This window comes from Neophocaena asiaeorientalis, unplaced genomic scaffold (assembly GCF_003031525.2).
Source record: "Neophocaena asiaeorientalis asiaeorientalis breed wild unplaced genomic scaffold, Neophocaena_asiaeorientalis_V1.1 scaffold192, whole genome shotgun sequence".
NCBI lineage: Eukaryota > Metazoa > Chordata > Mammalia > Artiodactyla > Phocoenidae > Neophocaena > Neophocaena asiaeorientalis.
In genome coordinates this window covers 2584767-2612541 of record NW_020185326.1, presented here as the reverse complement: position 1 = coordinate 2612541, position 27775 = coordinate 2584767, and the positions used below count along the sequence as shown (strand labels likewise).

General features: G+C 36.6%; 1 protein-coding gene across 2 annotated transcripts in view; it reads right to left on the bottom strand.

The window, feature by feature from the left end:
* Positions 1-27775, bottom strand: part of TEX10 (testis expressed 10) — a 55282-nt gene that overhangs the window by 10029 nt on the left and 17478 nt on the right. For both annotated transcript variants that reach the window (XM_024734402.1, XM_024734403.1), the window contains 6 exons: positions 24527-24765; positions 23661-23796; positions 21980-22155; positions 20141-20318; positions 15686-15774; positions 13791-13924 (listed from right to left, as the gene is read on the bottom strand). In XM_024734402.1, coding sequence (XP_024590170.1) covers positions 13791-13924; positions 15686-15774; positions 20141-20318; positions 21980-22155; positions 23661-23796; positions 24527-24765 — 952 coding nt within the window. The remainder of the gene's footprint in view (positions 1-13790; positions 13925-15685; positions 15775-20140; positions 20319-21979; positions 22156-23660; positions 23797-24526; positions 24766-27775) is intronic.

Below are 27775 nucleotides of genomic sequence, written 5' to 3'. Positions count from 1 at the left end.
GGCGCCAAAAGGAGACTGATTACAGGCAAAGTAACTGATGAAGTAGGTAAATATATTAAGCAAAATGGAAGTCAGGTTTCCCACCATCAGAAAAGGCAGGTACAAGAGAAAAGGAGACAGCTAGAATGAACCCAGGGGTGTTGTGTTCCTGATTTCTGTTCACTGATAGGGCATGGGAACAGCAACAGCTAATAGCAATGACCACACTTAAGAGTCCAGAAGTTGGTTTCTAAAATCCATTCTCCACTTAAAGGAAAACTGGGCTTCTTAAAGAAATACCTGATTGCAGGGCGGGGACAGGGAAAATACGACATGAATCTGTAACAATTTGTGGTACAAGAAAGTAAGGAAGTAAGCTGACCCGTGAACAATGTAGGGGGGAGTGGGGAGGGGTGCCGACACTCCATGCAATCGAAAATCTGCATATATCACTTCATAGTCGGCCCTCCATATCTGAGGTTCCTCGTATCTGCAGATTCAACCAACCATGCGTCATCATGTAGTACTCTAGTATTTACTACTGAAATAAATCTCCAAATAAGTGGGCCTGCAGAGTTCAAACCTATGTCGTTCAAGGGTCAACTGTACTCCGAGAAAAATGAGGATGTATCAAAAGAACAAAGAAGCCAGCTTTCAGGAAGTAACCATGGCAAACATGAGAGTATCAAAATTAATAAGGATAGTAAGGAATTTTAACCCACTGGAAAATACAGGAAACCATATTAACAAATAAATGAATAAATTCGAAGACCAAAAAGGAATGGGATATTTACATTGTTTCAAAGTATCTCCTCATAAAATATTATTAATAACTAAGAGGAAGAAGTAAAAAGTGGAGAACATAGACAGATACTACTTAGTCAAGTGATCAAAGTGAACATCTAATGGGACAAATCAAAACCACGCACCACCTGACAGGATGCAATCAGAAAACCACAGCATCACTCATGTCATATTCCTGCCAAATTTGTATAACCTGATCTAACCATGAGAAAATAAATTAAACCTGAATTGAGAGAAATTTTACAAAATAACCGTCCTGTGTTCTTCAAAAGTGTCAACGTCAATGAAAGACAAGGAAAGACTGAGGAACTATTCCAGATTTTGAAAAAGACTAAACAGACATTACAACTAAATGCAATGAATCATTTCAGATGGATCCTTTAAAGTACATTATTGGGACAACTGGCAAAACACAAGTAAAGTCTGAGGATTAGATGACAGTAATATGCTAATGTTAATTTCCTGATTCTGATGGCTATATTGTGTTTACATAATGGAATGGTCTTGTTTAAGACAAATACAGGCATACCCCAGATACTGTGGGTTCGGTTCCAGACCACTGCGATAACATAAATATAGCAATAAAGCAAATATCACAATAAAGCAAGTCACACAAATTTTTTTGGTTTCCCAGTGCATATAAAAGATATGTTTATACTACACTGTAGTCCATTTCATGTACAAGAGCGTTGTCTATAAAAACAATGTACATATCTTAATTTTACAATATTCCACTGCTAATAAATGCTAACCATCATCTGAGCCTTCAGTGAGTCATAATCTTTGTAATAGTGCAGGGTCCTGCTTTGATGGTGATGGCTGCTGACTGATCAGGGTGGTGACTATTGAAGGCTGAGGTGGCTGTGGACATTTCTTTTAAAATAAAACAATAAAATTTGCCACATAGATTGACTCTTCCTTCCAACAGCACTTTACCCAAAATGGAACTTCTTTCAAAATTGGAGTCAATCTTCTCAAACCCTGTCACTGCTCTATCAACTAAGTTCATGTAATATTCTAAATCCTTTGCTGTCATTTCAACAATCTTCACATCTTCACCAGGAGTAGATTCCATCTCAAGAAACTACTTTCTCTGCTTATCCATGAGAAGCAACTCCTCATCCATTAAAAGTTTTATCATGAGATATCTACAATAAAAGTCACATCTTCAGGCTCCACTTCTAATTCTAGTTCTCCTGCTATTTCCACCACAGCTGCAGTTATTTCCTCCACTGAAGTCTTGAATACTCCTCAAAATCATGAGGGTTGGGATCAACTTCTTCCAAACTCCTCTTAATGCTGATATTTTGACCTCTTGCCATGAATCATGAATGATCTTAATGGCATCTAGAATGATGAATCCTTTCCAGAAAGTTTCCAATTTACTTTGCTCAGATACGTCAGAGGAATCACTATCTATGGCAGCTATAGCTTTACGAAACGTGTTTCTTATATAATACGACTTGAAGATCTAAAAGACTCCTTGATCCATGGACTGCAGAATGGATGTGTGTGAGCAGACATGAAAAAAACAACAATCTCATTGTACATCTCCATGAGAGTTCTAGGGTGACCAGGTGCATTGTCAATGAGTAGTAATATTTTGAAAGTAATCTTTTTTTCTGTGCAGAAGGTATCAAGAGTGGGCTTAAAATCATCAGTAAACCATGTTGTAAACAAATGTGCTGTCATCCAGGCTTTGTTGTTTCATTTACAGAACACAAGCAGAGAAGATTTAGCATAATTCCTTTTTTTTTAACTGTTTTTTTTTCTGCTCACTTCTCTTTTGCAAAATTATTTATTTATATTTTATTTTTGGCTGCGTTGGGTCTTCGTTGCTGCGCACACGCTTTCTCTAATTGCAGCGAACAGGGGCTACTCTTCACTGCGGTGTGCGGGCTTCTCATTGCGGTGGCTTCTCTTGTTGCAGAGCACAGGCTCTAGAATGCAGGCTCAGTAGTTGTGGCATATGGGCTTCGTTGCTCCGCGGCATGTGGGATCTTCCTGGACCAGGGCTTGAACCCATGTCCCCTGCATTGGCAGGCGGATTCTTAACCACTGCACCACCAGAGAAGTCCATAATTCTTAAGGGCGCTAGGATTTTCAGAACGGTAAATGAGGGTTGGCTTCAATTTAAAGTTACCAGCTGCATTAGCCCCTAACAAGTCAGCATGACCTTAGAAGCTTCGAAACCAGGCACTGACTTCTCCTCTCTAGCTATCAAAGTCCTAGATGGCAACTTCTTCCAATGTAAAGCTGTTTTGTCTGCACTGAAAACCTGCTGTTTAGTGTAGCCATCTTCAATAATAGCTAGATCTTCTGGATAATTGGCTGCAACTTCTCCATCAGCTGCTTCATCTTGCACTTGTGTGTGTGTGTGTGTGTGGTACGCGGGCCTCACTTTTGTGGCCTCTCCCCTTGCGGAACACAGGCTCTGGACGCGCAGGCTCAGCGGCCATGGCTCACGGGCCCAGCCGCTCCGCGGCATGTGGGATCCTCCCGGACCAGGGCACGAACCCGTGTCCCCTGCATCGGCAGGCAGACTCTCAACCACTGCGCCACCAGGGAAGCCCCATCTTGCACTTTTAATGTTATGCAGACAGCTCTTTTCCTTAAACCTCATGAACCAACCTCGGCTACCTTCAAACTTTTCTTCTGCAGCTTCCTCATCTCTCTCAGCCTTCACAGAATCAAAGAGAGTTAGGGCTTTGCTATAGATTTGGCTTAAGGGAATGTTGTAGGTGGTCTGATATTCTATCCAAACCACTCAAACTTTCTCCATGTCATCAATAAGGCTGTTTCACTTTATCATTCCTGTGTTCACTAAAACAGCACTTTTAATTTCAAGAACTTTTCTTTTGCATTCACAATTTGGCTAACTGGCAGAAAGGTCTAGTTTTCAGCCTATCTTGGCTTTAAACATGCCTTCCTCACTAAGCTTACAATCATTTCTAACTTTTGATTTAAAGTAAGAGTTGTGCAACTCTTCCTTTCACTCAAACACACCTATAGGCCATTGTAGGGTTATTAATTGGCCTAATGGCAGTATTGTTGTGTCTCAGGGAACAGGGAGAGAGATGAGGGACGGCTGGTTGGTGGAGCAGTCAGAAGACACACATTTATTAAGTTCACCGTCTCATGTGGGCATGGTTCGTGATGCCCCAAAACAATTACAATAGTAATGTCAAAGATCACTGATCACAGATCACCATAAAAAATACAGTAACAATGAAAAAGTTTGAAATATTGCAAAAATTACCAAAATGTGACACAGAGACATGAAGTGTACAGATGCTGTTGGAAACATGAACACCAACAGACATCCTCGATGCAGGGTTGCCATAACTCTTCAGTTTGTAAAAAACAGAGTATCTGCAAAGTGCTTTAAAACAAAGTAAGCCTGTATGCTGAAGTATGAGGTATGGGCACTCTGTCAAATAGTCTAAGAAAACAGTTCTTTGTCCTGCAGTTATAATTTTTCTCTAAGTTTGAAAATGCTTCAAAATAAAAGTAAATAAAAATATAAACACATAGATGTATACACACACATAAACATACACAAATACAGGCAATCCTCACTTCTGCAATTACAGTGTTAACAAAAACTTGCACACTTCAGAACCCTGACCTCACACTGCACAATTCCAGAACAGGCATGCTAATTTAGTACAATGTGGAGATTAAGGGTTTTTTAAAAATATAAAACTTCATTTTTCTTAAGAAGGTTCTGTACATTTAATTTCTACATTGAAGTATTTTCTACCTAATTTTATCAGGAAATAAACAGAAAGGTCATACACCTAACACTTTTTATAAAATCATTTTATTGCTATATTAAAATGTTAAAAAGAGCAAGTAAAAGCAAGAAATTATAATTATTAAAATACTAAAATTCAGATTTAGAGATTCTTTCACTTCCCAATAAAATTACATCACAGAATATATTTACAGAATGAAAATTTCCATATACTCACACTACAAAACAGGGCTCAACTGTTCTAAGAAAGTGTCGTCAAATTTACCTTTGGCAGGTTACATTTTACCTTTCCCCTGTTGGCCATGTCTCAACTATTATCAATGAATAATAAAAACGGTAAGAAAGAGATAGACAACCTGCCTCTATTCTGGGGCTCTTTCCTTACCCCTGTATTTCTTTACATACATGCTTTGTGGGGGGAACAAACTCACTTCAACCAAGCTGCCTCTAAAGACCACCCAAGGGTTCCCTAGTATTGGAAGCATGTTTGTGTTCAGAGTCCTTTTGTGCCCCACTTGCTTTTTCCTATTATCCCAACTGCTTAATTACCATGGCTTTGTAATAGATATTTGATAGTACAAGCCCTCTGGCTTTATTTTCATTCAACATTTTCTTGTTTTTCTTGTTCGTCTGTATTTCAATATAAATTTTAGAATCACCTTTTCAATTTCCACAAAACCATTTGCTCTAATTTTGATCTGGATTACACTGAATCTGTACTATAGATTAATTTAGAGAGAGCTATTATTTGTACAATATTGGAGTCTCCCAATCCATGAACATTATATATCCCTGCATGTATTTAGGTCATCTTTAATATCTCTCAGTAATGTTTTATGGTTTCCAATGTTTTCAGAGGTCCTCAGCAATTGTTTCGTGAAATTCTCCTTTAATCTATATTCATGTTATATATGTGTGTGTCCCCATTACTAAGGTACAGCCTTTAAGAGTCTGCAATGAGGGGCTCCCCTGGTGGTGCAGTGGTTAAGAATCCGCCTACCAATGCAGGGGACACGGGTCCAATCCCTGGTCCGGGAAGATCCCATATGCCGCAGAGCAACTAAGCCCGTGTGCCACGACTACTTAGTCTACTCTCTAGAACCACAACTACTGAAGCCCGAGTGCCTAGAGCCCGTGCTCCACAACAAGAGAAGCCACCACAATGAGAAGCCCGTGCACCACAACAAAGAGTAGCCCCCGCTCGCTGCAACTAGAGAAAGCCCACGCGCAGCAACGAAGACCCAATGCAGCCAAAAATAAATAAATAAAATTAAAAGAAAAAAAAAGAGTCTGCAATGAGAGCTTATGTGTACACTGAAGACCCAACCCACTTCCAGGCCAGCAACTTAAACTAATCATTGTTTCCTTAGGACCATGAGTCACAGAGGTTACTGGCTTAGCTTTTAAGCCCCTCTGCTTTTGCAGCTTAAGAATCTGGGAAATGCTGGAGGGGATCAGGCCCCTCAGAGGCCTCTTGAGTCTCCTATTTTCTCAATTCAGCTCAGCAAGATGGTCAAAAGGTTGAATGGATTCTCTGTCCTCCAAGAGGGGCCATTTGACAAAGCCAAATTCTTATCCTCTTTGCCTGAGAGACAGCTCCAGTCTCCTCAGATATGTTGATGAATAAAAAGCTGTACATGCGTAAGGTGATGAAATTCCACATGGCCAAAGAAGCAGCAGAGTTGTGAGCAAAAGAATTCCCAAAGCTCAAACAGGGAAGAAAGATGTTTGAGTTCTAACCAGCCAGCATGGAGTGTCTTCATAGAACAACCAGGTCATTCAGATGATACTCAGAAAGAGAACCTATTATTAGTAGGGCTAAATTAGCACTACTACAGGAGTTAGCAAACTTTTTCTATAAAAGGCCAAAGAGTAAATATTTTAGGCTTTGCAGGTCACATACAGATTCTGCCACATATTCTTGGGTTTTTTTCTGTTTTAACAACTGTCAAAAAAATGTAAACAGGGACTTCCCTGGTGGTCCAGTGGGTAAGACTCCACACTCCTAATGCAGGAGGCCTGGGTTCAATCCCTGGTCAGGGAACTAGATCCTGCATGCATGCCACAACTAAGAGTTCGCCTGCCACAACTAAGAAGCCCACATGCCGCAACTAAAAAAGATCCTGCATGCCACAACTAAGACCCGGCACAGCCTAAATAAATAAATATTAAAAAAAAAAAAAAGTAAACCTTGCTCTTAGCTCAAGGATGGCACAAAAATAGGGCCACCAAGATTTGGCCTACAGGGCTGTAGTTTGCTGATCCTTGCCTTAGTAAAGGTTACTTGCTCTAATAAACCACCCCAACAAAATTTAAAAACAAGACACTAAAGGATAAAGGTGATAACTCAAGTAACTTGACTGCCTGCCAGAACAAAGCAAAACACTCTTTAAAAAACAACAAAATCCACCACATAAAATTTCCATTGTCCAATATACACTCAAAAACTACGACATGCTAAAAACATGAAAATGTACCACATAACCAGGGGAAAAAGCAATCAAAAGAGATGACAGAATTAGCAGGCAAGAACTTTAAAACAACTATTATAAATATATTCAAGTAGTTAAAGAAAAATGAATGTAAGAGAAACAGAAGATGAACCAAAAAAGTTGAGATTAAAAAACCCATTATCAGACACAGACCTACTAGAGAATGGACTTAAGGATATGGAGAGGGGGAAGGGTAAGTTGGGACAAAGTGAGAGTGGCATGGACATATATACACTACCAAATGTAAAACAGATAGCTAGTGGGAAGCAGCCACATAGCACAGGGAGATCAGCTCGGAGCTTTGTGACCACCTAGAGGGGTGGGATGGGGAGGGTGGGAGGGAGACGCAAGAGGGAAGAGATATGGGAACATATATATATGTATAACTGATTCACTTTGTTATAAAGCAGAAACACACCATTATAAAGCAGTTATACTCCAATAAATATGTTAAAAAAAAAACCCATTATCTAAAATTTTAAATTCATTGGGTGGTCTTTGTTCACAGATCACATGGTCATCTCTGTAGAAAATCTGAAACAATCAATTATAGCAAGGTTGCAGGACACAGCATTAATATATAAAAGTCAAACCGCTTCCCTAAATATCAGCAATGAACAAATGGAATTTGAAATTAAAAACATAATACGATTTACATTAGCACCCCCCAAAATGAAATATTTAGGTATAAATCTAATAAAATATATATATGGTCTTATATGAAGAAAACTAAAAAACTCTGATGAACAAAATCAAAGAACTAAATAAATGGAGGATATTCCATGTTCATGGATAGGAAGACTCAATATTGTCAAGATGTCAGTTCTTCCCAACATGATCTATACATTCAACATAAATCCAACCAAAATCTTACCAAGTCATCTTGTGGAGATCCATAAACTGATTCTAAAGTTTACACAAAGGGGCAAAAGACCCAGAATAGCCAATATATATTGAAGGAGAAGAACAATTTGAAGGACTGACACTAACCAATTTCAAAAATTACTATAAAGCTACAGTAATCAAAATAGTGTGCTACTGGCAAAAGGATAAATAAATACATGGAATAGAAAGAGACCCACATAGTCAACTGATCTTTGACAATGGAGCAAAAGACTGTCTTTTCAACAAATGGTGCTGTAATAATTGGACATCCATATGAAAAAAAAAATGAATCTAGACACAGACCTTCAACCCTTCACAAAAATTAACTCAAAATGTATCCCAACAGACCTAAATGTAAAACACAAAACTATAAAACTCTTAGAAGATAACACAGGAGGAAAAATGTAGATGACCCTGAGTATGATGACTTTTTAGATACAACACTACAGGCACAATGCATGAATGAAATAACCGATAAGTTGGATGTCATTAAAATTAAAAACTTTTGTTTTGTGAAAGACAATGTCAAGAGCCTGAAAGGATAAGCCACAGAGTAGGAAAAAATCCAAAATATTCAAAGAACTCTTAAAATCCAACAATAAGAAAATAACCTAATTTTAAAATCAGCCAAAGACCATAACAGACACCTCACCAAAGAAGACACATGGCAAATAAGCATATGAAAAAACATTCCACATCACATGTTATCAGGGAAATGCAAATTAAAACAATTATGAGATACCACTACACACCTATTAGAATGACCAAAATCTGGAAGACTGACAATACCAAATACTAGCAAGGATGTGGGGCAACAGAAACTCTCATTTACTGCTGGTAGAAATACAAAATGGTACAGCACTTTGGAAATATGTTTGGTGGTTTTTTACAATATTAAATACACTCTTACCATATGATCCAGCAACTGCTCTCCTTAGTATTCAACCAAAGGAGTTGAAACCTTATGTCTACACAAAAACCTACACACAGATATTTATAGCAGCTTTATTCACAACTGCCAAAATCTGAAAGTAATCAAGATGTCCTTCAGTAGGTAAATGGATAAACTGATATAACCAGACAATGGAGTATTATTCAGTGCTAAAAGGAAATAAGCTGTGAAGTCATGAAAACACATGGAGGAAGCTTAAGTAAATATTACTAAGTGAAAGAAATTATTTGACTAAGCAAATAATTCCTCCTGCTATCTTCCTAACATCATTCAAATGTATTTTGTAAATTATACTCTTCCTGGAATTATTAAAATAATCTAATTCTGATTCTAGTTACAGCTGTCACTTAATCTATTCCTGATAAATTGTCACACTTGTAACTCTGTTCTTTTTCTCAGTTTAAAATTGCACAATGTTAGTGAAATGTTTAGACAAGTAACCTTATGAAGGAAGAAGTGTAGGTTAAAATAAATGTAACATTATATAATTTTGTGTTGTCTCTGCAAATAGTTTAAAAATAAAAGAACAAAATTACTCATTTGACATTTCAAAGCATTGAAAAAAGGTATTAATATAATCAAACTGCTGGAAAAAATGTGATAAAAGGAAAAATCTCTAAAACTTGTAAAAAAAAGCATGTAGAGAAAAAAACACACATTACATACAGAGAAACAAAAATAAGAATAACCTCACACGTCATTACACACTACATTTTGGCATGAAGCAGTACAGTATAGAAGGCAGGTTGTATTAACTTGAAGAGCAAATGGTTAAAAACATAAGAGGCAAAGCTAACATGACAAAAGTGGAGATAAAAATGGAATGATTAAAAATACTGAAACTATGAAAAAAAATACTGAAACTATGAAAAACAACCAATCATGATATCTGATTATAATGGAATGCTACACAGCAATGAAAAAGCATGAACAACTGCTTACACATTAACATGGGTATCTTAGTATACTGAATGAAAAAAAAGGAAATTACTAAAAAATATTTCACTTTTAAAAAGTTCAGTGACATGTAAGACTAAACAATATGGTTTGGAATTACATGCTAATATGGTAAAACTATAAAGGAGCAAGAGTATGATAAAATTTAAGACAGTGTTACTCTAAAGGGACAGGGGAAAAGCACATAGGAGTTTCAAAAATAATGAAAAACATTCTATTTCTTAAACTAGATTAATGTTTTATTATCCTTCAGAACTTAGTTAAAAAATAACTTTTAAAACCATTCAAAATTTTATAAATCACAAATAAAATTAACCTTAAAACCTTTCATTGGCTCTGGAATAGACATCTCCATTTGGAAACAGTATCTCTGTCTAGAGATTCCTTTTCCCTTTGTGATCTTTCCCTGTTAATTACTATTTCCATCATTAACAGCAATGTCATACAATTCTTTCAGAAGAAATGATCGCAAATATACTAAGTGTGGGACTTCCGTGGTGGCACGGTGGTTAAGAATCCGCCTGCCAATGCAGGGGACAGGGGTTCGAGACCTGGTCCAGGAAGATCCCACATAATATATATATACTAAGTGAAAACTGTGTGATCCAAATCAGTGTACAGAGTTATGTTATTTCTATAAAAGGAGAAAACCAAAAGAATACATGTAATCATTTGTGATGACACAGAAGTTACCTAAAAGAATACATTTAGATGAGCTATCACCTAACACCGGTCAGAATGGCCATCATCAAAAGACCTAGAAACGATAAATGCTGGAGAGGATGTGAAGGAAACCCTTACACACTGTTGGTGGGAATGTAAATTGGCACAGCCACTATGGAGAACAATATGAGGGTTCCTCAAAAAACTAAAAACAGAACTACCATATGACCCAGCAATACCACTCCTGGGCACATAGCTGGAGAAAGCCATAATTCAAAAAGATACATGCACCCCAATGTTCACTGCAGCACTATTTACAACAGCCAGGACACGGAAGCAACCTAAATGTCCCTCAACAGACGAATGGATAAAGAAGATGTGGTACATGTATACAATGGAATATTACTTAACCATAAAAAGGAACGAAATAGTGCCACTTACACAGACATGGATAGACCTAGAGACTGTCATACAGAGTGAAATAAGTCAGAAAAACAAATATATAATATTGCTTTATGTGGAATCTAGAAAAATGGTACAGATGAACTTATTGGCAAAGCAGAAACAAAGACATGGGTGTAGAGAACAAACTTAGGGATACCAAGGTGGGGAGGGAGGGTGGGATGAATTGGGACATTGGGATTGACATATATACACTACTGTGTATAAACTAGATAACTAATGAGAACCTACTATATAGCACGGGGAACTCTACTCAATGCTCTGTGGTGACCTAAACGGGAAGGAAATCTAAAAAAGAGGGGATATATGTATACATATAACTGATTCACTTTACTGTACAGCAGAAACTAACACAACAGTGTAAAGCAACTATACTCCAATAAAAATTAAGAAAAAAAAAGACTACATTTAGAAACTAGGGAGGGAAAACAGATGGCTGGGAGATAGGGAATGGAGGAACACTTTTTACTATTATCCTTCTATTCTTCTAAATTGTACTTTGTGATAATACTCCAAAAAAAAATTAGAAAAATAAATTTTTATACTAAGGCTGTCAAAAACTATATATTTCAAGTAATTTCACATGAAGAGGCCAACTTAAATATGGCAAATTTTATCCAAAATAAAACTGAAATCTTCACTTAAGAACTTCAAAAACTAAAACCAAAACTTGCAGATTTTTCCTAATGTTATGTCTTAACATTTCAAAGACAGCAACCTTGAAGTTTAATACATGTTCTTGCCAAATGTACACTCAGAAATATAACTGATCACATTTTCATGACAATTGTGTCTTGGCTTTACACAGATAATTTAATTGTCAGAGGAAGATTAATGGAGTTGTCCAAGTTACCAAACTAGACACTAACAAATCTATGCTGGGAATCTGGGGCCCACTTATCCCCATACAATGGTTTTTCCAATACAGCGTGATACAGTTGAAAAACATTAGAAACCGTCTGTCCTACAAAACAACTACCAATACTACTGTTGGCAAAACTAAACTTCCCAATGTAGTTTTTTGTTTGTTTGTTTGTTTGCGGTACGCGGGCCTCTCACTGTTGTGGCCTCTCCCGTTGCGGAGCACAGCCTCCGGAAGCACAGGCTCAGCGGACATGGCTCACGGGCCTAGCCGCTCCGCGGCATGTAAGATCTTCCCGGACCGGGGCACAAACCCGTGTCCCCTGCATCAGCAGGCAGACTGTCAACCACTGCGCCACCAGGGAAGCCCCCCCAATGTAGTATTCAAGGCCTCAATCTCAGTCTTTCTTAGCTCTCTTCACTTACTATGGATTAATATAAAATTTCAGATATTAAATAATTAGGTTGGTTACCCAATTCATTATTTTTCACTTTTTAAAATCCACTATTTTTTGAGAGCCTATATATGTTCATATATATAGGCACCAGGGTAATAAAAAGAACAAAGTGTCATTGGCATGACTTAAGTATTGTGATCAGAGTCAAACAAAACCATGAGAGAAATGTGTTAAACATCTACAAAAGGTATAGCCCTAAGGGACAGGAAGAAAATGAAGAGTATTCAGGAACAGAATGAAAGAAGTAGTAAATAGATCAGTTGATTTTAATAAAATCAATTGGTATAGCAACAAAATAGATGTAGGTTCTAGAGACTACCTTGTTGAGAACACTGACAAAGCAGTTAAAAAAAAAAAAAAAAAAAAAGGCTTATGGCCTAGCAATTAGGAGTTACAAGAAAAGAATATATAGTCAGTGTCCTAACCAAAAACCTTCTGAATCATTAAAAAAAAATTGGCCAGCAGAGAACATAACCTCAGAATTTGCAAGGTTCAAACCAAAATTATTTGGGATGACACAATGAAATTCCTACTGGGCAAGTACCTTTCCAATGCAAAGAAACAAACTGAAGAAATAAACAAATTAACTAACAGATACATGTTTTTAGAGACTCAAATCCTTAGTATTAACAGTTAGGATGTTTTTACATATTTACTTTACATATTTGTAACACAGAAGACAATTTTGACTATTAGGGTAAAAAATCAGCCCCTAATTCCAATTTAAAACATATCAATAATTAATTTAGACTTGTGGTTTTAATTTGAATTTCACTACAAACAGTACCGAAACTTAAAGATATTAAGATTTATCATACTTATATAAATTTATTAGGTATTTAAGATTTACTGTAACATTTGTGAAGATTTGTCAAAAAACTGAACTACTTGACGAATAGTGAATATATTAAGTTATTTAAACAGTTTTAAAGTTTTAAATAGTTTGTAAAAGGAATAAAATATAATCAAAGTCTCCCTTTAAATTTACTATATTTATCTAAAAGATAAGATTTGTAAGTTGAACTTAAAAATTTAAGGAGAAATTAGGGTTTAAAATTTAACTCTGCTAAACTATATACGAATTCTTAAAACTAAAGGAAATGCCGAATAATCTTTTCTGATTAGAAAAACCCACCTTCAGGATACCAAATCCTACCCTAACTCTTATTCATCCTTCAATACCTAAGTCAACTTCTTCCTTTTCTATGAAGCCTTTCCTCTTTTCCATAGATGGAGCCATCCTTTCTTCCCTATGCTAGACAAGAGAAAATAAATTTGTCTCTATCGTTCAAACTGCTAATTTATTCTATTGTATTGGCATAACTTATAATGAAAATACTTTTAGAAACATACATCTTCTATCCAAGGATCACAAGCACTTTCAGAACATGGATTGTGTTTTATACTACCCTGAATCTCTGAAAGTATCTTACACAAGGCAACCCTGACATACAGCAACTGTTGGTGGTTGATTAACTGAATTCTAATAATTATGAGTTTCTTTTAAAATGGACAATTACCTCTGTTACGTCCCAATGGTGTAAAAATTGATCCAAGTCAGTAAGGTAAAGCAGCACAGGGGAAAGCTGTGTCTGGATGACATGAGGAACTCCTCGAAGGCTCTGAAGCCAAGTCAGCTCCTCTTTTGAAAACCCTAATTTGGGTATAAAGAAAGCCAATAAATAAATAAATCACAAGGCAAGTGACTTCTTTTTTTTTTGCGGTACACGGGCCTCTCACTGTTGTGGCCTCTCCCGTTGCGCAGCACAAGCTCCGGACGCACAGGCTCAGCGGCCATGGCTCACGGGCCTAGCCGCTCCACAGCACGTGGGATCTTCCCGGACCGGGGCACAAACCCGTGTCCCCTGCATCGGCAGGCAGACTCTCAACCACTGCGCCACCAGGGAAGCCCGTGACATTCTTTATTAATTTTTTAAAAACAGATGACATGTATCTTCAAGTTAAATTCTTCTTTAAGCTACCTTGTCTCCTCTGAATTTCTGTATTTCATGTGTAGTATTTTTAAAAATAAAATGCTAGCAATGTAATGTAATGTAGTAAAATTCATATAATTATGTTCACAAAGGATGTAACCTGACTCAATCTGTAATAAAGCAAGAAATAGGTTTTACCCCTAATATTGGGGGCATTACTACCTTTACTTAAATAAAGGTGCCTGTGAAAGGCATCATCGTTCTAATTAATGGTAGGTTTAAAAAAGCTATTGAACAGGGCTCCCCTGGTGGCGCAGTGGTTGGGGGTCCGCCTGCCGATGCAGGGGGCGCGGGTTCGTGCCCCGGTCCGGGAGGATCCCGCGTGCCGCGGAGCGGCTGGGCCCGTAAGCCATGGCCGCCGGGCCTGCGCGTCCAGAGCCTGTGCTCCGTGACGGGAGGGGCCGCGACGGTGAGAGGAGGGGGGGAGGCCCGCGTACACAAAAAAAAAAAAAAAAAGCTATTGAACAAGTAAAATAATATACTCATTCATACATATACCAAACTCTATATTCTCTTACATAATAGCCCTTCAAATGTTTTAAAACTACTCCACCCTCCTAAGTCTTTTTTTTTCAATAATGCAGTTCCTTCAACCATACCTTACATAATAAAATTTCTGATTCTCTTACCACCTCTATTACACTTGGCCTGACCTATACAGACAACATGCCAAAGTCCCTCCTGAAAGATAACTCTTGGAATCATCAGAATACTTGCAATGTGGTCTGACTCTAGCTACCTGCTTTGATGTTTTCAGATAACTATATTTCTGTGAACACGCCCTAGAGAGTCATCATCTAGTTTGGAAGCCACACCCCACTACTGATTCCTAATGAGTTTCCTAAAACCACTAAACCTTTTGACCAGTACTACTATTAAAACATAAAGCCTTCACCTCCATCGCAAATGTGTACATCCAAAACTATCAAATAAACGTGTAGGAGTCTACTTTTATCTTTTACACAATATTTATCTTGCTAGATTCAGCTCCTTATCAGAACCTGTCAAGATTTTTTTGGATTCTGACTTAACATATTAAGTCTCCAAATTTCAAGTCTTCAGAAAATTTCAAAGATTCTCATCTTCATCATCCAAGTACAAAACAAAAATACTGAGACAGTACATCATTTAAAACCATAGTAATAATACTTAGAAATCGAACTTATAACATTTCTAGACTCATTTTACTAATTTTGCTTTGAGGTCAATGGAATGCAAAAAATGGCTAATTGAAATCTGATATCCTTCCTATCACGTTAAACAGTTCAAACATGTTTAAAATGGCTATTCTGTTCATCAACTTTTTCAAGTATGCAATGGGGTTCAAATCTTAGAGCTAAACAGGTATGAGAGTAAATCTCAGAAGAATCTTCATACTAGGCTTTTTTCCTTTCCTTAACTTGGCAGATCAATGTGGTTACCTGTAAGTGTTGAAAATAGGAAGCTGAAATAGTCCACATCACTCATCAACCAGTCTTTAACTGAAGACTTCCATCCAGAAAATGATGATCTATAATAAACAATGGGAGAACTATTATGAGAAGTGACCACTTGAAGACTCAAGAATAAAAGCACAGTATATATAACCATTTTTCTTTATTGAAAACAAGTCTAATATAATAGCTTAAACAAAATCCACAGTACGTATTAACTTTATATATAAGGGTTCAAGTACCACAATATGGAAAATGTAACTTCTAACTTATTTATATTTATGTAAAGTTTCACTGAAAAGCATAATTGGTCCACAAATATCGTACAAACTTAAAAAATTTTCCATACCACTTGAAAATCAGACTCAAGGAGCCAAGATAAAGTTTTCCTTTTCAGTAGTATGTTCAGCTGCTATGTATTTACTGCTTGATTTTTATAAAGTCTTACCTTGCTTACATAAATGAGTTAAGTTCAAACAAGTTCCTGCTTCCTACCTAAGCAACAGTATCTTAATTAGGCAAAGAATACTTCAATTTAAAGCCACTCTAAGATAACTATGTGTTCCTATTCTTTTCAAAGTTGTAACTAGGTCTACTTCACAATATTGTGGCTGAAGTACTGGTAGAGGACTCCAGGGAATAGCTAAATGTACAGCAGCTTCTCATTAAATGAGGATTAGTTGGTTCCTGCTATAAGATCAGTTTCCAGTGACTCCTTTAAAAACTCTCTTCAAGGTAAGTCTAAGAAGGAATAGAGCAAATGTCAACCATGGATATAGCAAAAAAAAAAAAAAAAAGCTGAGAATGATCCGATCCAACAAGCTGAGACTACTAATTTTTATCACAGAAATCTGAATAAATGTCACACAAAATTAGAAATTTCTAATTCAACTAAAAGCACTAAAAACTTTTTACCTATGAAATAATTGTATTTATTAACATTCTTAAAAGTTGGGGAGTTAAAAATAATGGAAACACTCTTCTGATTATCATTCTCACAATAAGCAAAGGGCTATGGAGGGAATATCGCAAGCTAAGAGTCTATAAAACATCAGAGATGCTCAATGGAAAGGAGTACAAAATGATGATTAGAAAACAAACTAATATCCTCTTGAACCCAGTGAAAACTGTGCCATCCAGTGGCTAAAGGGGGTAGGAAATCCATGTAAGAGTCTAGTTTGGACAAAAGACAAGCAATATATCACGCTGTCCTTAAAACTATGATGAATATATATACTGTCCAAGCCAGAACACTTCTGAGAGTAAAAGGGGATGCTATTACTAAACATGCTGGGACAAAAGAAGTAAACTAGAACTGTTCCTGGCAGTCCAGCTCACATATTCACCCTACTTAAAAACCAAGCCAGGGGCTTCCCTGGTGGCGCAGTGGTTCACAGAGTCCACCTGCCGATGCAGGGGACACAGGTTCGTGCCCCGGTCTGGGAAGATCCCACATGCCGCAGAGCGGCTAGGCCTGTGAGCCATGGCCGCTGAGCCTGCACGTCTGGAGCCTGTGCTCCGTAACGGGAGAGGCCCGTGTACCGCAAAAAAAAAAAAAAAAAAAACCAAGCCAAATTTCTCAGTCCAAGAACTTCTCCCTTCTCTGATATTTTTATCTAACAGTGTACATTACCTTTCCACATTTACGTCTTATGTTCCCCAACCCAGCTGTAAATAAACTAGGAGCAGAGAGGATAAGGAATGAGTAAAGGCCAGTAGAACAACACAGATGGGGGGAAAAAAATCAAACTCAAAAACCTCCAAGTAGATGGTAAAAAAGGTAGGAGCAGGAATTCTAAGTACACTTTTTAAAAGATAAAATGAAGACCAACGGTTTTTTAGCTGATGAGTTTTTCACACATGGAACACAGATATTCTTTGCTGGTAACCTGCTCTTAAAGTCTCTCAGATACAGACAGCAGAGCAACAGAACAGTACCTGAAGTGAACTAGATCTCACAGTCCAATTAATGTAACAGATGAAAATCAGAAATTAAAGGAACATTTCAGGAAAATTAATCTGGCAACAATGCACAAAATAGATGGGACTAAGAAGCAAGACTACTTGCTGTAATAGTACAGGTGGGAGATAATGAAAAAGCTGGCTAGTTTATAGTCATGATCAGGGACAGAAAGGGATATTTTGAAGAGAAAACTAAACATATGAAATAACCCAGGTTATTTCTACGGAAATATTCTTAAAATTCTTAAATTCTAAATCTAGGAAAAGTGATACAATAATAATGCCACTGGCCTGAGAAAGCTGAAAAGTTCCAATTTTGTCTTATTTTTTAAGAGAGATTAATTTGAATAGGAACAATACATCTATAGAAAGAGAAGTCTACTAACAGACTGTGCAAATACTAAAAAGCAAAATTTAACTTAGTGGACTTTTAACTACAATGACATTCTGCTCTTAATAATTATAAACCCCTATGACCATTATTTGTAAATTAATAGATTTTCTCAATACTCACAAATCCACAAAAAGTAAAAAAAACTTTTGAAAAAATTCCTTGACTAAAAGTTATTAAGCATAAGTCAATCATAACTGATAAAGATATTAAATACAGCTTCCAAAGAGAATCAATTTCAAGAAGTGTTCAAAAGGTGCTTTTAAATGAATGTTAAAACAGAGCCTCCAATAGTTCTATCAAAGGAACAGTGCCCTCCACTGGAAGTTTTATTAACTTGAAACCACTTAAGTTATAAGAAAAGAAATAACATTTCTTTAAAGGCCTAGCATTACGTGCTGCACTAGACAAAGAGCAGGGCTTTGGTTTTTTATTGTTCTGTTTTTTAATTTCTAAGAAAGGAAAACATGGGAAACTAATAAATGTTTAGAGTACTTCAAATTAAGACCAAGTCTTTCTTTAATGCACATGAACACAGAAATAAACCTTGAATTTTCACATACAAACAACACATTGCAAACAGCTCTCTTTTGCTAAAAGGAGATGTTATCAGTTATGAAGCACATTCCAGGTGACAACACTCAAACGTATGTCCTATACTGGTATGAAGAGACTGGCAAACAAAGCTAAAGAAAACCTACTAGTAACGTGAGCTACTCCTATTGAACTGGGATAGGGGATCTGTACAAGAAGCCACAAGGAAGCTAGGCTTTACATTTTCAGTTCTGCCTAAAACCGTATCAGATCCTGTCCATAGGCCACAATCATTAACAAGGATTGCTGAATACTAAAGTACCATACCTGATACAGACATGAAATTTTTAAGAATATTCTGAACACTCGCAATACGAAACACTATTAGTTATAAGACCTTTCAGAGTAAAATGGTACAGTCACTATGGAAAACAGTATGGCAGTTCCTTGAAAAATTAAACAGATTACCATATGATCTGGCAATTCCACTTCTGGGTATATAGCCAAAAGAATGAAAAGGAGTCAAACAGGTATCTGTACACCAGTGTTCACAGCAGCATTATTCACCATAGCCAAAGGGTAGAAACAACCAAGAGTCCATCAACAGATGAATAAACAAAATGTGGTATAATGGAATACTGAATATTCAGACTTAAAAAAGGAAACCGTGAAACATGCTACAATATGCATGAACCCTGAAAAGTTACACTGAGTGAACTAAGCAAAACACAAAAGGAAAATATGGTATGATTCCATTTATATGAGGTTACCTAAAATAATCAAAATCATGAAGATAAAATAGTGGTAAACGGGGGCTGGGGGAAGGGGAAATGATTAGTACAGAGTTTCAGTTTGGGATGATGAAAAGTTCTGGAGATGAACAGTGGTGCTGGTTGCACAAAAATATGAATGCACTTAATGCCACTGAACAGTTTTAACTGTATACCTAAAACTGGTTAAAATGGTAAGTTTCATGTTATGTATATTTTGCCACACACACACACACACACACACACATGCGCACACACAAAGATATTTCAAGTGATTCCTTGTCTGAGTCTACAAACTTATTTATTTCGTCAGCTACATTAAATTCTGAGCTCCCTTCCAGAAAGGAAGGTCTGTACTGCCATTTCGTAACACCAAAGGTTTTAAGCACAGTGCTCTCACCTGCCACTGAACCCTTACTGCATTCTGCTTGTAAATTTTGGAAATGAATCCTTTGTCAGTTGCTTCATTTGCAAATATTTTCTCCCATTCTGAGGGTTGTCTTTTGGTCTTGTTTATGGTTTCTTACTGCATACTTTTGATAATTTTAACCCTTGTTCCAATCCTCCTACACAAGTCACTAAACAAATAATGTGAAACAGTCTTACTCTAGTGAACTTCCTCTATCTAATAATAGTATTGACAGTTTTAACTGTTGCATTAAGAGCAAATGAAGGGAGGAGCAGTATTTTAAAAAGCCTCTATAGTTCATGAATTGCCAGTAAAAGGACAGAGGGTGGTGGGGGGAAGATTATACACTTAAAATACAGCTCACTTGAGCATGCTACCTCATGTGCAGTATCCCGATAAGCATGGCAGCCAAACTTGAACTGAGTCTTCCCATAATACAGCAACGACTTAACCGAGAAAGCAAATCAGCAGGCAGACTGGGTAGAAAATATACAAGCTGGACCAAAAGCTGTTGAGACTCTGCTGGGAGAACCACCACAGTGCCTTCTTGTGGATCTAGTGGGGTAAGAAGATAAGTTAAACTAAAAAAGATATACAAACCAGAGTTAATAAAGCAGATTAAGTGATTACTTTCACTGTGTTATGTTGAATTCTAATACATCAATTACATGGAAAAAAGTTTTTTCACAAAGCATGTATGTATGGCTTAAGGTACTGTCTAGAGTAAAACACTGAATACATCATTATTTAAAGATATGTTTAACACTCTATTAATTTCATAACATTCGAATGTGTTATTTGAAATAAAAACTATGATGTGGTTAACGGGATTGGAGAAAAAGCGAAATGGTAAAAAACAAGCACTTCTGCCAAACAGTGACAATTATAATATCGACTTAAAGCCAAAGACCTATCTGTGTACACACACACACACGACCCCACATATGAGCAATACCGAAAAATACAGATTTTAAAATATTACCCACAAAAGGTGGAAACAAACCAATGTCTATCACCTAATGAATGGATAAATATAAGTGGTATATCCACACAATGGAGTACTACTCAACATTAAAAAGAAATAAAGTACTGATATATGCTATAACATAGATGAATCCTAAAAACAGTATATTAAGTGAAAGAAGCCAGACTCAAAGGACCCATATTGTATAATTCCATCTATAAAAAATGTCCAGGATAAGCAAATACACAGAGACAGAAAAGAAGATTAGGGGTTGCCAGGAGGTGGGGAAGGATAAAGTAGGGAGGGACTTACTAATGGTACAGTTTCTTTTTGGGGTGATAAAAATATTCTGGAATTAGATAATGAACACTATTGCACAATCGTGGGACTATGTTAAAAAATCAAAGAATTGTACATTGTAAAATGGCAAATTTTATGGTATATGAATTATATCCCAATAATAAATATAAATTATATATATATCCTAGTATGCTTTATTGATATTTTTGCTTAAAAAAATGAAAGTTTCAGTGATAAATAAAAAAGTTATTAATAGATGAAAGTCATACAAGATATCCATTATGGTTAAGTAAGTAAAATTTGCCACCAAAGCTTCAAAGGAACTTTATAAAAATACCTGATCAGTTTTGAATTTGTGAGTAACATGTGGCTTAAAAGACAATTTAAGGGGCTTCCCTGGTGGCGCAGTGGTTAAGAATCCGCCTGCCAATGCAGGGGACACGGGTTCAATCCCTGGTCTGGGAAGATCCCACATGCTGCGGAGCAACTAAGTCCGTGCGTCACAACTACTGAGCCTGCACTCTAGAGCCCACGAGCCACAACTACTGAGCCTGAGTGCCACAACTACTAAAGCCTGCATGCCTACAGCCCGCGCTCTGCAACGAGAAGCCACCACAATGAGAAGCCCGTGCACCACAACGAAGAGTAACCCCTGCTCGCTGCAACTAGAGAAAGCCCACACACAGCAACAGAGATCCAAAGCAGACAAAAATACATAAATTTTAAAAAAAGAATGCAAGAAGCATCTATAACCATTAATTTCTAGAACTATTCTAATAGATAATACTACTGAAAATGAATTTACTGTTTGATGTTTTGTTAATTTTCCCATGGTATAATTAATTTATAATAATTTAAAGGAAAAGCAAACCTAAAGAGCTCCCCCTTTGAAACGTCTCTCCTAAATTGGGATAGACCAATTATTACTTACATAGTTAAACAAAACTCTTACCATAGATTCGGAGAGCAGTAACTTGTAAACTTTTTAGTAATTCTTTATTTGCTCGTGCTGCAGCAGTATGGATAATGTCAATAAGCTGTGTTGAGAGCTCAGGGTTTCGGGAGCCAAGATGAGCAAGTTGCAATGGTAAACCAGCCAACCAACGGGATAACACTTTACTACGATACCTAAGGTCAAGGAAAAATGAAATAAAGTGTAATTTTCAAAGACAATGGGAATTAATTTAAACAAAGAATATTTTTAGTTTAAAACACCACACAAAGTGACAAATCATCTACCAATAACACCACATTTACTTATTTAAACATGTGAGAGCCTACAAGATGGCCGGCATCATTTATTTCACTATAGCAGTTTCTAAAGTTTTACCCACTATATTAAAAGTTCATGTGATTTGCGGCAGTATGTAAACTGTATTTTTATCTTAAAGGACACAGACACTACTTAACTCTTCGTGAACTATTTATACTAGTTAGCGTTCATTATTACACTACATTAAGTCATTGATGCATTCAGTGTAGGGTGCCCCCACATTAAATGACTTCAAACTTGTGTTATTTCATATTTCAGTTCTTTTATATACTTGCTAATGCTCTAATGTCTCCTTACTCAGGTAACAGCAATCACTTTTGCTGTCCCCCTTAGTGACTTAACTAAGCATGACCTTCATAGTCAGACAGACCTGAACTTAAGTCTTGGTTCCACTGCCCTTTGTTGCATGACACTCACCAGATTATTTAACCTAAGAATCCGTTTCCTTCTGTTAAGACAGAAGCCAATAGTACCTACACTTCAAATATGAGTATTGAGAGATTAAGAAAAGCACCTGACTTACAATAAAGACTCAAATACGTTCTAACAACCACCTATGTATCCCGAATCTCTACGTTCCACCCAAACACCTCTTCCCGACTATCCCAAATAAACCTCAAACTCACCATATCAAAAACCTGATTCCTTAGTTCTATTCTTTGTGTTGTCTATTTCAGCTGGTAGCACCAAACTAAGCCAGAAACCTTCTCATCTTTTGCTGCCCTCATTTTTAAAAAATCTACTGAAATATTTTTAACATACAGTATTATATGTTAGTTTCAGGTATATACTACATAATAATTTGACATATGCATACATTACAAATGATCACCATGATAAGTCACCATTTGTCCCCATACAAAGTTATTACAGTATTATTATTCCTTATGCTACATATTACATCCCCGTGGCTTATTTACTTTATAACTAAGTTTGTAGCTCTTAATCCCCTTCACCCATTTCACACCTCCTCTTCTACTGCCCTCATTCTTATACCGTATGTCTCAAATATGTCACTAAGGACCAGCTGTTAAACCTCCATAATTTTTATGGGAGGCAAAAGAAAAGGCTGAGGCTGCTACAGGTTGTTCCAACTGCCCTTTAGCTGTTAAGTGGACAAGTGGAAATATATGCTCAAAGAGACTTTTATCTGCTCAGTTATGCATATAAAGATTACTGGCACTATTATGTATGCTCCTTTATAAAATTAAATTTCTTCTCTTTTCTTAAATGCAACCAAATAGGATATAAAGAGTGAATTTCTCCAAAGATTTAATCACCCCATCTAGTCTATTATTTAAAAAGCCTACAAAATAACTTGGTGAGAAAAAGAAAGGCAAAATAACAAAGGAAACTTTACCTGACTCTGTAAGATCTCAGTTCTTCTTTTTGATAGATTTTACTGAAAAACTTCAGTAACAGAGTCCGAACTGGAAGGAGAAGGCCTCTCTGCTGATACAATGTATAAACTGCCTTAATAAGAGACTCCGTAGCCTCTAAAAAAAAGAAAAAAACTGCATATGATTCAAAAATGTTTCTTCAACAGCCCCCTAATTCTAAAAAGCACAAAAGTACTTTACTTTGCTCCTATGACAAAGCAGACCTTAGACACAAACTGATGACTACTGTCAAAATCCTACAGTAATAGCCTGACTAATACGAAAGTCAAACCAACCAGAGACTGCAGAGTAAATTTTCCTAAGAGACAACAAACCTAGGCAGGGATGACAAAAACCAGACTAGAAAGGTGGATAAGCTGGAAACCAAACAGGAAAGCTCTGTTTCTGAATGAATAGAATTAGTAAGTCACACTAAAAACTGACTTAATGCAACATAACTTCAAGCTACAAGAAAGGTAAAAAGATAAGCAGGATTCATCAATTTCTAGTCAAATTACATCAGAAGAGAGTATTTCTTCATCATTAGACTCACTGTCATTTCATCTTAATAACACCTACCTCCTTTCACTCCAACTCTGTAATCTAGTAGAAATCCTACCAATTAACTTCAGAGTGGACCTACTCACTGAGAAAGGGATGCTCTGAGCCATAAATGATTTCAGTGTTCAAGTAGATATTCCTTTATAATTATGCTAGCTACCTTTCATGGCTTGAATGTAAATAACTTGACTACGTGAAATGTTTGAAAGTCATTAACTCAAAGCTAAGACTCTAAATAGCATGCATAAGAGCTCCTCTTATATAAGGACAAAGCAGTAACACCTACCTCTGTTTGGTTGTATCTGCATTAACCTCCACGAGACCCCAAGCAATCTGTTCAGCTGCTTACTATTTAGCCTAAAGCCATCTTCAAGGGTCTCTGTTACAAATTTCCTTATCATTTCTATCCAATTGGAATCCTTCTGCAAAGTTGAGGCATTTGCCAGGGAGACCATGATATCAGACAGTGTTAAATTCAGTAAGAGATGATCTACATTATTGGAGAGAATCGTGCAATGCTTGATGCTAAAAACAAACAAAGACACACACATCTCTAAGTGTTATATCTACCATGCCTGCTTCACTTAGAATACTTAAAATAATCAGTGGGTCAAAAAATATTCCTCCTAGGATAAACTGCCAAGAAGTCGGGAATATAAAGCCACTGTTTTGTAAATAAACCATTCATTATGAAATCAGGCTTGTTAAGACATAAAGAATGCATATTGTTCAGTTCATTACCCAAGCTGCTATTCACACAAAAAGTACAGGCTCTTGTAACACTGCCTGGTAATCCTAGATGTAACTTGGAGGTAAGAAGACTTGAAAACCTCAACACACTTGGAAGATTTTCTTTAAGCAGATACTTATATTAGGATGGAGGTCACAGTAGACCTTGATTTTGCTTCTAACTCAGTTTGACTTAACAGAAACACTAATTTCTCCCGGCCACAATTTCCTTATGTGTGAAATAGGAGACTGGTCCAGATAAGCACTATTCTGAAACGACTTAATTTTATGACTCACACATTAAAATCACTTATTTCTAGCCAAATAAAACACATTTCTTTCAAAGCTTCAAAGAAATTTCAAAAAAAAAACCTTTAAATAGAATATCTTAACAAAATTTGCAACTTAGGATATAAATACTTATTTCAGGCTACAATGTATTCAACAGTATTCAATTCTGAACATTTTCATGTTCAGAAACATGTACAGTTGATTAAAGTTTTTAAAAACCTCAAACTAACTTATTTTAAAAGAAAAAGTTAATGCTGGATTAGGCATGCAAGGACATAGTAGTAAGGAACCACAAATACATGGGAAGGAAAATTTTAAAAATCTGGTGCTATCAGGGGATCAAATGTAGGGCTAGGAATGACAAATGAGCCTAAAAAAGTAAAATGGGACCAGATAACAAAGAGTTGAAGGCTAAGGACACTGAAATCAACTCTGCAGGCACAGGAGTAACATGCTTGAAAAGTTGTTTCAGATGGATACAGGCAAGACACGACAAGTGCAAGAACCAATGTTGGTACAGATTGGGAGAAAGGGGGACATTTAGGAAGAATAAAAATTAGCTGGATTTGAAGTCTGCTTAAATGTATACATGTATGTGAGTTTTGGGATGATGAGGATGGGATGATGAGGATTGGAAGAATCGAGGGTTCTAGCACTGCTGACTGGGAAATGGAGATGAAGTGGCAGAGAGGAGCAAATATCTAGAAAATAAATTCTACCTTTAACATGTTGAGCTTAAAGTGTCTGGTATAAATCCAGGCAGAGATGGCCATCAAACAACTCAATGTATAAGTCTGACACTGGACGGAGGAGTCGGAGCTATTCAAATAGAAATTACCCACATGACCACTCCTAACTACAAAAGAAGTTAGGAAATCTAGTTTTTATTTTGTATAATCATATGCCCAGCTAAAACCTGGAAATTCCATCACTAAGAGAGGGGAGAACGAATGGAAGCTGAGACAGACAACTAGCAATCTATACCACAAACCCAAAATTACTAGTAGGTTCTCTTTGGCAAACTGCTCAGCGCCCAAAACCAAGGCACATTTTACACTAACTAGACCACACAAAAACTCAATTGCAGCATTTCTTCAACAAAGGTAGAGCTTTCCAAGATCTACCTAAGTTTACCTCAAGCAACATAATCTATTACTGTCTGGAAGGTCTCAGTCGACACTGCAAACTTGGGAGAATTCATCCTGCTCCTCCAATAATTTATACAAAATTTTAAAGTCTAAATAAGCCGACCACCAATTCTATAAAAGGGAGGCAGGCCACTGGGGATACTCTCATTTTCAATGACACAGCAGGTAATTAGAACTAATCCCCTTCCTGAAAGTAACTTTTAAAAGCTGGATGAAATAGTTTTTAACAACTCAGAAGTATTCAAGAGCTAACAAGATAATGAACATTTACTGGGTCCCCAAATCTAAAATAAAGCAAGACCTGAGGGCAACCGCCAATTCCAAAGAAAAGGCTGGAAAAATGAAGTAACCTTTTAGAGGCCTCACAGGGAAAAGTCAAACAAAGCCCAGGGCCTGCCAAACATGGGGACTTTCATATATTACCCCTACTTCAAGCCGGACCCTTAAGGGCCTCCCTTCCAGGGTAAAGGTGAACTGGAAGTAAAAACAGCTCTTACATAAAACTTAATCCCAGTTTTGCATCATCTCAGCAGCCAAAGTAACAATTTTTCCCAACTAGATCTATAGAGTCAACGCAATTCCAATCAAAATCCCAGCAAGTTATTTTGTAGTTACAACAAAGTGATTCTAAAGTTTATACAGAAAGGCAAAAACCTAGACTACCCAAGACTGAAGCAGAACAAAGTTGGAGGACTCATACTACTCAATTTCAAGACTTACTATACAACTACAGTAATCAAGACAGCATGGTATTGGTGAAAGAACAGATAAATATAGGTTAATGGAAGAGCTCTAAAATAGGCCTACAAAGTATAGTCAACTGATGATCTTAGACAAAGGAGCAGAAGCAACCCAATAGAGAAAGGATAGTCTTTTCAACAAATGATGCTGGAATAACTGCACAGAAAGTCTAAAACTGAAAAATAAAAACAGAAAACAAATTCAACAAATATATGTTTGAATACAACTGAACAAAACTAAAAAATTAAAACCTGGAAGATATGAGATAAAGAGAAAATAAGTAAAAAATTCAGCAAGCAGGTCTAACACACATTCAGTTAGAGTCTTTAAAGGAAAGGAGAAAAATGGCACTACAGCAATTTCTCACCTGTGGTCTATTAAATGTGCAATAGCATCACGCTTTAAAAAAATGTACATACCTTAATTTAAAAATACTTTATTGGTAAAAAATGCTAACCACCATCTGAGGCTTCAATGAGTCACAGTAGTAACATCAAAGATCAGTGATCACAGATCACTATAACAAATATAATAATAATGAAAAAGTTAAAAATATTCCAAGAACTACCAAAATGTGACAGAGAGACATGAATGAAGTGTGCAAATGCTGTTAGAAAAATGACGCC